Consider the following 11,166-nt stretch of genomic DNA (forward strand, 5'->3'; position numbering starts at 1 on the left):
CTCATTCTGTAAGGTGGCTAAAGTGGAGATTCTTAATTTGAGAATTAATAGTTTTCATGGTTAAGATTCTGTCTTTCACATACGGAGGGACAATCCAACCTACGATTGTCATTATGTATCCATTCTGGTATCCATGGCTCTTGAAATAGCACTGGTAAATTCAAAGTGCTCAAAAAATGTTTGTTGAAAAAAGGAATTTGATTTTGAATAAATTACCAACATATGATTTTGTTACATAATTAACTTGAAAACTTTGTTTAGAACCTGTTTCCTACCTTCTACTATCTGACACATTATTTACTGAATGACTGAATCAATATAAATGTATTCTACTCACAAAAGCTCCCCATAAAGCACATCCTGCTTTGTAAGTTATAGGTTCATATGCCCCAAAGACTCCTTTAGCTTGTCCCATGTATAAAACCAATAGGAGATACCACATCATAACATGAAAAAGGCCAAGCATAATCTGGATAGCCTGTGAGAAGAGAATGCTATTAGTCTTAACACCAAGTAATTTATAACACAGTTCCAATAAGTGTTAACCATAGAAATTTTTAACACCTTTGCAAAAGATAAAAGTACAATAGCAATGCAATTAACCATGAATTTTCTGGACTGGTTAGCCCAGAAAGAAGGCCCTTACCAGGAAGAACTGAAGTTTCCCAAATAGGAATCAGCCATACTTAGAGCAACATACTGTTCAAAAACAGCAGTTCTGGCCAATTCTGCCCTAAGAAAGTTGACAGCCTGATGCTACCACTGTCTATCCTCCCACCCATCAAGTAAGTAATGGTGTGAAAGGAGAATACTGAGGACGCTTGAGAAAAATATGGTACTGATCCACTTGGATGCAGGAAGCAGTGTATCCAACACCTTCTCTTACTTTTGTAATCTATTAAGCTTGAATCACTTTTTGAATCTTATGAAGGACTCTCCCAGAAGCATGGTAGCGTTAGGTTGGAGTGAGGTACATACACACAGATATGTACAACACAGAGATACAAAGGACATCCAAGATGGACTTGCTTGTACAAGGTGTTCCCATTGGATAGGGTTAAGATAAGGGAAATTATTACTCATCTTTAATTTGTATGAAGATAATTGCAGTCCCAGTAAGTTTGGTTCTGAATTGATGTGTGAACTGATGCTTCATATACTGAATGGTATTCTTAATTACTCTTTAAAAATGGCAGTGGGCACATTATTTTCATTTTCATATAAACTTTAATAGGAAGCTATTTAGTGTTTTACATTAAAAAATTCTAGCTCCTTGTAAAGCAAGTCTATAAAACACATAAATCCAACTGTATAATTTTAAAGATACATTTTAAAGATTTTTGCATAGAAAAACTAAAAAAAAATTTTTTTTAGGTAACACTCATTTATTTTTATAGATTTAGAATTTAAGCTTCCCTTGGCATCAAATTTGGAAGAATGCTACTATTTTCAGAGGGTAATTCCCCACTAGACTGACAAATTCATGAAGGTCTTACCTCTGGTTTTCTTATTGTTGTATCATTTGCCTGTAATATGGTGCGTGGCACTGAGCAGGCACCCAGTACCTACCTCCTGTATCAGCATATAAGTATCAAGAACATTAATTCCATGCGACTTTCCCAACTATTGAAAGGAGTGACTGACTGGACTTGAAAAATAGTGTCCTTTTATATGATTGGCGGTTATTTTATATAATAAAATAACTATGGAATATCCAAGTAATCAAAGCCTATAAAGAACTCTACAAGGAAGAAAGCATGGAGAAGCACAAGATGGGTTTTCTTACTTGTTCTTATTCTAAAGCAAATGAATGGGTTCCAGGAGGTCATAAACTCCCCAAAATGGGCTGCAGAGGCTTCTGCATATGTATACTATTCTGTGGAGAAGATTCCAGGCTTTCATCCTAGGCCCAAAGGACTGTGACCCCTCGAAAGTTAAGAACTTCTGCTCAACAGTTAGGGAGGAGATTTAGATAATGGGTCCACACAGTTCAAACTGAGCAGAAAAATGCTCTCCCCTTTAGAGGTGAAAGAGCCTAATTCTCATGATTCCTTGGTGCTTACTAGGAGAATTAGCTAAACTGTCTGTAACCTAAAGTGCTTTTTAACTTAATAGAAGTGACAAACTTATAAACATCCTATGCATAGACATCAGTACAGTAATTAGGAGATCTGTGGCAGATTTGAGTTTATAAAAAAATCAATTCTTTTTTTGATTCTTTGGCTTTCTCCATTACCTTGTGTGTGTTGGTTCAGTTAGTACTCCTACATCCAAGCTCATATTTGTTTATGAAGGGGCACTAAATCAGTAAAAATTGTAGAAGACAATCAACATTAAAAAAAAAAAAGTTTACCCTTTTGACTTAAACAAATATGCCCCTCTCCAGATCCAAGAATACTCCTATTTAAATTTAGTCAAAGAGAAGTCTTACTTACCCCTAAAGCAAGACCATCTGCTACAGAGATTTTTAGATTCATATCTGGAGCCATACTGTTGGCATTTCCTCCAGATGATTCTGTCTCTAACTTTTGGTGATACCGTTACTAGCAAACTTCTACAAAACAATACAAGACATATATATATGATTTGCTTAGAAGATATTAAGTAAGTTAGATTCTTTCCTTATTGTTGGTGACCACCTTCCCAAGCTCAGAAGTGATAGCTTTCTTCTTTGCATGCCTTAATTCTTAGAGGCATCAACTTTCATCCACCTGTTTTGAATAAAAGCTTTGGTAACTTAAAATTCTCTATGACTAAAAAATATCGGTATGTTACAGATATTTCCTCTGAGAAATAAACACTGTCTCTAGATGACAAAGTATAAAGTAAACCTAGGGAAGAGTGTTAAGAGATTTTCAGTAAAGTATTCAATAATTCATTTGCAATTCATAATCAATTTCATGCAATTCAAAATGCCATATTAGCATTTCCTAAAACCAAGTTCTTAAACTTACCAAAAATATGGGCTTGTGAATTTTTTCTAATCCATACCTACTACCTAGTTCTCTCTATATCAAGGAAACTTTTCTTCTATCAGATAACTTATGAAAGTTGCTTCCTCACTCCTAAACGTTTTTTCTATCCCTTTCCTTCCCACTTATTCCTGCATTTATCACTGGTGTTTAGATCATCTTACTTAAATTAAAATTAAAACCTGGCTGATAATTGCACCCCCCTTGCAGTACTGTACCTCCTTATGGATCTGAAATTACATTGTTCTACATCTTCTACTATGGCATGTGTAAATCAATCATATGACTTGGCTAACTGATCATAAAATCTTTGGAGCCTTGTTCTTTTCAGACAGGAGAGGTTTTGACTAAATGACCTCACCTTGTTTTCACCCTAAAAATCCATGCCTTGATTATTTTGTCTTTTGTGTTTCTTAAATTGATTTTCTGAATGTCTCTTAATGCTAGAAAGCATTGAGACAGAAAAACTAGGTTAGAACACCAGAGCTAGTAATAACAAAAGAGAAACAATGTAGTAACTGAAGTATAAATAGTAAGCTTTATGTATTTCACCAGCAACTTTGGGGAATACCACAGAAAGGGTTAAGACCTCTAGGCAATCAAGATTAATCACTCTGTCATGATGAAATAATAGCCTTGGAATTATAGAATTCATGTAGAATAATGAGGAAAGCTATTTGCTGATTGCTATTACTTGTCATGTTTCAAATTAACAGGAAAATAATAAAAACAGTAAGCCCTTATAAGTGTATAGAAAAAGTTTTTTCTTACTGACAGCTAATAGAAGAAGCACCATGAAGTGACTTTGAGAGTGGAATATTCAGTATCACTGTAATCTCCATAAGCCCCCCACCAAAACCACCCCAGATGAGGTATTCTGAAAAATACTAATCTGAAAAGAAAATGTTTTAAGATCTCAGCTTGACTGATTGAAGGAAGAAACTAAGAAATCTACAACATATTACTGGAATCCCTGACAGTTGGAATTATTTAAAAAAAAAAACACTCTGTATTTGTCTACAATCCAGGGAAGTAACCCATTTTTGTAAAAAAAAAAAAAAAAAAAAAAAAAATTAAAAATAACTATTTGTTTTTATTTTCTGGCAATCTGATCACTAATCCAAAAACAGGTGCAGAACAAGGCTCCTAGCCCTTATCTTGATCTGGCTGCCACCCACTCCCAGAGCCTGCCTTACATAGAAATTCTGGAACAACCACAAGAGTTCATGTCTAGAAACCACGTCTCCATTTTTGGCATCTTTAGCAGGGATGCAGCCCCTCTCTGCCTTCGTTGTAAAGATCAAATTCTTTAGTAGGGCATTTAAGGGCCTTCACCAGCTGCTGCTCCCTGCCCACCTTCCTAGCCTCAGACCCCCACTCCCCTGGTTTCAGCCCTCACAGTTCCAGTAATAACTTTCCTTGGGAAGCCCCCTCTGACTCAAGTGTTAGAGACCCCTCTTCATGCTCCCCTAACATTCTGTGCATAATCCCCCCATTATGTATTTGAGCTTCTGATGCTCAGTCTGGCTCCGGACTCAGTGTGAGCTCCCAGAAGTCAAGGAATTCATTTCTGCGTATCCAGGGCCCGGCCTAGACTGGGACAGAGGAGGCTGGTGGCTGGGGCAGGCCGAGGGCCGCTGCAAAGGAAGGGGGGAGATAAGGGGGGAGGGGCTGGCACCATATTCAGTCTCCATGTCCCTTTATGCTCTTGAAACTTAACAAATTCCGTGAGCAAAGCGACATCGTTACCCCGCATTTTACTCGTTCAGGGTCCAGAGGATCGCGTTTCACCCTCTCAAACGTAGGCCCAGGCCCAGGCTAAGTGCCGGTCACCCTGTCCCTCGGGACGCTCGTCCAACACCCGTCCGGGTCCTGAGGCCAGCGCCAGGGCCTCGCTGGCTGCAGAGGCAGATCCCAGCCGGCCGCGCCCTCAGCACCAGGTCTCCAGACCCCGCCGAGAGGCCATCACTAACGTCGCCCTAAGCCCAGGACCCAGACGGCCCTTAAGCTCCTCGGGTCGCGCAGGCCTCCAACGGCAGGGACGTGAGCCTAGTGCGCCTGCGCGCAGGCTCCGAGTACTGACGTGTACGGCGGGAGGGGGCGTCTGCGCAGACTCTCCAGCGCCCTCCCTGCGATGTGGTCGGACAGCCCTTCCACAACCATTTGATGTGTGCAGAAATGGCTGCTCCAATCCTCGCGTTTAATTATTTCCCCTTTAAGTGCATGTCTTATCCACACCTGCTGCAGAGTGACCAGGATTACTAATGAGAATCAGTCTTTCTCCCTCCACCTCTCCCTACCCAGAGAAGCATTTTGGCCACAAATGCGCTTTAGAAGATGTGCATTGAAAAAGGCTTGTAGCTGAGTCAATGACTCACTTTTTTTTTTTTTTTTTTTTTTTAACATAAGTAACAGAAAAAAAAAAAAAAGGAAATGAATGAAGACGGTATTTAACAAGACTTCAGAATGGCTTTTGGATCCACTTGCTGAGGTGGGTTTCTGGCGTTCATTTGCCATTTGATGTGGACCGTAGTTAATAACAATGTTTATGATGAGATGCGTAAAGAAGTAGAGGTGGCAGCTAGAAGAAATAGAAGATTCAGATCTGGGACTGTGGATGAGGAAAAAAAACAACCTCAAGCAAACAATGTAATCATAAATTAACTGGCAAATACTGCTCTCCAACTATCATGACTTCCTGAGGCATTCAAGTATGTAGAAAGCAGACATTCCTGCAGCTACTGAATGTTATGAGCGCTCATTTATTCCTGGAAAATTTAAATTGGTATTTTGGAAAACTTAAAATTCTGGCTTGCAATGCATCTGTATAGTGAATGATAGCCAGAGAGTAACACGTTAGTGAGACAGATCTTTCTTTTATAAAGACATTTCACCCCATACAATTATAAAATTATAGTAAGAATAAAAATCTTTTATGAAGAAATTACACTCCTCTTTGCAAAAGCTAAATTATGAATCTGTCTCAAAGCCATCAAGATCATTTATAATCATTTTATAGCCTGAAAATCAACTCTAAATGCAATCTCTTTATCTGTAGCTGCCTAGCTAGCTTCCATACTCAAAAATTGAACATTTTGTCTCCAATTAAAAGGAAAAAAATGCGCCCAGGCTCTTCTAAAGCCTGAAATTTTGTATCATTATGGGTATTCGTTTTTTTTCTTAAGCAATACAGCATTTTAATTCCTAACATTAGGTATCATTCTTTTGTGATTTACCTGTCCATGAGCTTAGAGGGATCTGACAATGTTAAGAATTCTGTGTGCTATGGCAAGAGGAACTCACCTGAACCTGTCTTCAACCTCAGGTTATGGATTTAGTGGAAACAAGAGTCAGTGCTGATGAGACAGAGTCCTGCTATAGCTTGCTGCCAATACTGCTGGGCTGATTTAGAGAGAATAGTGGCATATCTTTTCCTTCATTTAAGGTTTAAATGAAAGCATCTGGAAATTATCTTGGATTTAATGATTTTCTTGGACAGGGGCTGAAACAGTATTCAACATGAACATAGGCAAAAAGAAGAGACAGACAAACTGTGAGACAGGCAAAATTCCTTGGCATGTCTTAGTTCCTGTGATAATATTACAGATTAGTAAACCAACCTTGGTTTTCTCTATCCCTAAACCCTGGATTTGTAAATTCAGAATTCACGTCATTTTAATCTTTATCCTTTGGTCCTCAAAAGCTGAAGAAGCAGCTGGCCATGGTTTGACATCAGTTTGACTTGGTTTTAGTCCTTCACCTTCCTAAAAATTTCTCCATGAAGCTCATGTTGTTTATTTCCCTGGACTTGGTTCCCAGGGTACAGAAGTCATTAAGAAGAAATGTACTGGGACCGCCATGCCTGATAGCAATGTTGTTAAAACCATTATTGGGCATCATTACATTGCATTGTATTGCTGGTGGTAGCAAGCCCTCATAAAATACCTTGTCCAGATGCTGGGAGGGATGTCATTTTACTTATAGAAAGGAGAAAATAGATGCTTCCTCTGTGTAAATACGAATGTGTGTGTAAGAAAGACAGAAATAAATCTGTATAACACTGAGGAAGGTAAGCAATTAAGTTCATTGTAGAAGCGTAAGATCTATATTTTAAACTACATATATATGCATGCACACACAGACACATGCACATATATATTTATATAAAGTATAATGTAGATGTATGTGTATTTTGTAAAAGAGCCAAAGATGGTCTCTGGGTGTTGGCTCCATGTGCTGATTACTTGTTTACAGCAGCAGCCTGTAGTAAGCAATTTTTAGCCATTTGGGACCGACCTGCTTTGGGTACTCCACAAAACAGTGCTCAAATCTTCTGGCCATAGATAAGATGGAACTGCAGTTCTGAGGACCCAAGTTGCTTTAGCCCCTTTCCTCATTGTACTGGTGTTAAGAAATTGTGTAGACACATAAGCACCCCACCCCACCCCTCCTTTCCCTTCTCTTCCCTCTCTGGTGGCTCCCTTCTGCCTCAGCCTCTGCAAGATAGCCTGCCCTGAGGGGCTTCTCCTCCACAAACCTAGCAAAGCATGGCCCCTAATAAACAGCTTGTGTGGTACTGCCATCTAGTGGTCAAATGCTTTTCTTGGCCACCTCAGAAATCAAGAAATTAAAACTCAACTACAATATGTATCTATGTATATACACACACATATATGCATATGCAGTAAAGTTTTCACTTAGTCACTGTTATCACTTAAATATGATTGTTCAATAAAATGCTACAGACAGTAATAGTTTAAAAATATTTTGCATTTCACTTTTATGCGTTTACTATGTCCATACAACATGCTGAGTGCTTTACATGGCTTACCTAATTTAAACCTCACAGCCTCATTTTGCCAAGAGAATATTGAGGCTGGGGGAGGTTAAGGTCTTACCCAGGTTCACACAGCTTATAAATATTAGGGCTGAGATTCAAGCTCTGGTTATCGAGCTCCAGAACCTGAACCCTTTTGCTTTCTCTGAGCCTCCTTCTGGAAGGGCTGTGGCTTGTGACTAGTGTGGAATTGCATAAAGAGGACTGTTGAAATCACGAGGTCTAGGGATGGTTCTCAGCTTCACTGCTGACTCTGTGACCCTGTGTACTCCACTGCTCTCTGAATTTGTTTTCTTATCTGTAAAATTAGGTCCTGAACTAGACAATGAAGCATCATATGAATATATGAAGGGATTTTTGGCAGTTTCTTTGGGAGAGTAGAAGTTGTGAAGACTAAAGTCAGGTCATGAGTGAGGCCTGAATTGGATAGAGACTGGGTGCAGGTAGTCATTGAGGCAGAGGTTCCTCCTTGCTAGATGTGTGGAGAAAGATCCCATGAAGCCAGCTGAGTACTCTTGAGCTGGTACAATTCACTAAACAGCCATTTGTTTTTAGAGTGAAGCCAGGGGATTGAGAAGTGGGGAATGGGGAATTTAGGAGGAAGAGAGCACAACTAAATTTCATAAATTGTTTTGTAAGGAATAGCCTGGAGGGAGGGAGGGAGGTTGTTTTAAATGCAAAGTGAAGGGAGTAAAGCACAAATCCGCCAGTTTTAAGGGGAAAACAGATGTCCAAGACCTTTTCAACCTGTGGGAGATAGAAGGACAGGCTACCCTTATGACCAGTTTTGCCTCTCCCCTGTTTGTTCAAGCACGGCCTCAGTTCTCTGTGAATCCCCTGTCTCAAAGTATTTTCTGGGAGTCCCGAGAATTTTCACATTTTTTCTCCAGCAGGCCTCTGCAGAGCTTCAGCTACATATATGGGCAGCCACTTTCTCAGGCGTTGCTACTGCTTCTCTGGGAGAAGGCTGCCTTGTTCCAGATGCTGTCTCCCTGTTGCTCCCCAAGCCCTGGAATCCTGGAGGTGTTCAAACAGTGTTGCATTTTCTTCAGTCCTCCGTACAGAGCAGGAGCCTGATTATAGTCCTTGCACAGATGAGAATACCTTTTCTCCAAGGGGTGCAGTCCCAGTCTCAGGTCCGCTGGGCTCCATGCTTTCTTTCTATTTCCTGGTCTTTCATCTCATGCTCCAGATAACCTTAACTCAAAACTTCCTGCAAGGTCCTTTCCCTGCTGCATATCACCTCCCAAAAATAGATGTCGCAGGAGCCCTCTGCAACCCAAACCCCACCCCTCTTCCAAACTCAGGCTGCCCTTGGCTAGCATCCGCTACATGGAAAAAGAGGACAATTGAAATTGATTATTAGAGGGTCCTGCTCTGGAAAAGAGAGCTTTCAAAAATGGTGTGTAGGCCAGGCATGAATCAATGATATTATATATCTAAAATATGTTTATGGACTCTGGAATGATATCTCCTGAGCTCATGTTACTTCATAATGAAGTACTGACCTTCTCTAAAAGCCTTAGAATTTAGAATTGAAAGACGCCCTAGAGATCTAATAATGGCAGGGTTTCTTTTGAGGAAGGAAGAGACAACATATAGGATGCACTTGGGTATTTTTTGTCTGGCTTAAGTCATATTTCTTGGACAAAGTCTTTGTTCTCAAATCCAGCATTAATAATTTGTATGTGAAAAAGATGTGACTGCACTAGCATTTAAAGTCCCTCTCCATCCTACTTTGTATTCCCCAATTAAAATAAATGTAAAAGCCTGACTTTTATGTCAAAAGCCTACCACAGAGTTTGGTTACAAAGGAGCAGCATAATAATCTTTTTTGAGCAAATGAATGACTAACCAAGAGTGATAGTTAATTTCATGTGTCAGTCTGGTTAGGTTATGGTGTCCAGTTGTGTGGTCAAGCAAGCACTGGCCTGGTAGTTACTATCAGGGTATTTTGTGGATTTAAATCATTAGTCAGTTGATTGCATCTGCAGCTGATTACGTCTGCAATCAACAAAGGGGATTGCCTTCAGCAATGAGAGGAATCTCCTCCTCCAATCTGTTGGAATCCTTAAAGGAAGAACTAAAGGTTTCAGCAGTCAGAATTTCTATCTCTATTTCCCCCAGCTTCTGGGGAATTCAATGTCACCATTCAGTTCCCAACTTGCAGGCTGCCTTGTGGAATTAGGACTTGCCAATCCTTTGGTTGTGTGAGCCAATTCCTATAATAAATCTCTTAATATTTACATATATTAAACACATATACATATATATACACACTTATACCCACGCATACATACATATCTATCCTTTAACCCTAACTAACACACCAAGCTTAAAAAAATATTCTGGAGTAAACATAGTATAAGGCCTTTAAATAATAACATATTAGTAACAATCATGTGAATGCTATGCTGAGACATAGTATTTCTCAGGTGTCAGACCACAAGTACTCTTTTAGAAAGCGTAGAAGATTTAAACTTTAAAATCACATATATTTGATTTTATTTTTTACAGGTATTTTACCAGAAAGTATAACACTTAGATAATACGAATTTTCAAGGAACAGACTATCTGTTTTTCTCAAACATACAGAATAGTTCCCTGTACAGAGTAGGCACTCACTCAATAAATATTTCTTGAATGAATGAATGAATATTGTTCCCAGTTAAAAATAGAATTGCATTGTTTTAAATGAAATGAACCCAATATATACGAATTGTATGCTTGCAGCATTGTTAAAATTGCTAAATAGGGGTTCTGGTTTTTCATATTCTGAAAAGCTTGAGCCTAAATAAAATTTTTACTCTGGTAGCATCGTTTGATTATTCAGCAAAAAGATAAGTGAGGGAGCAAAGGAATTGACACTGTAAATATTGAGTTTGGGGATTCCCGGGTGTGATTAAAAGATTTATGTCCTGGATCAACTGTGGGGGAGCAGAGGAGCTTTCAGGAAGCAGGTATTGAAAGGAGTAGCGTTCTACTCTCCCAGCAGGAAGTGAGGCAGTTCCTGCTGAATTCACTACAAGTTTACTTTGATTGTCTTGGGGCTAAAATCCACATCTAATTGAAGCAGTGAGAATAGGTGAACTAGTGGTTAGGAGCACTAGTGTCAAAGCTCCATGTCTTAGGGCAAGTTCCATAACTTCCTTGCTTCAGTTTTCTCATCTAAAATGATGCTGATAATAGTACTTACCTTAGAGGGTTTGTTGTGAGCATCAAATGTGTTCATCTGTGTAACTGCTTGGAATATGCCTGGCACATAGAATGGGCTAAGTATTTGCTATTATCATTATTACTATTATGAAAGAAAATTGAAAAATAGAATATGCTTTATAGAAATTTATTTTAAAAATC

The 11,166-nt window shown here is 39.2% G+C and overlaps 1 protein-coding gene across 1 annotated transcript in view; it reads right to left on the bottom strand.

Annotated features, from left to right (window-relative positions):
• MS4A13 (membrane spanning 4-domains A13) overlaps positions 1–3,933 on the bottom strand; it is a 29,234-nt gene extending 25,301 nt beyond the window's left edge. Inside the window, exons 1-2 of the mRNA XM_037840736.1 lie at positions 2,436–3,933; positions 338–478 (exon numbers count right to left, since the gene is read on the bottom strand). Of these exons, the coding sequence (XP_037696664.1) occupies positions 338–478; positions 2,436–2,489 (195 nt within the window). The 5' untranslated portion in view covers positions 2,490–3,933. The remainder of the gene's footprint in view (positions 1–337; positions 479–2,435) is intronic.
• Between the last annotated feature and the right edge of the window lie 7,233 nt (positions 3,934–11,166).

Source organism: Choloepus didactylus, chromosome 6, assembly GCF_015220235.1.
Source record: "Choloepus didactylus isolate mChoDid1 chromosome 6, mChoDid1.pri, whole genome shotgun sequence".
NCBI classification, from domain to species: domain Eukaryota; kingdom Metazoa; phylum Chordata; class Mammalia; order Pilosa; family Megalonychidae; genus Choloepus; species Choloepus didactylus.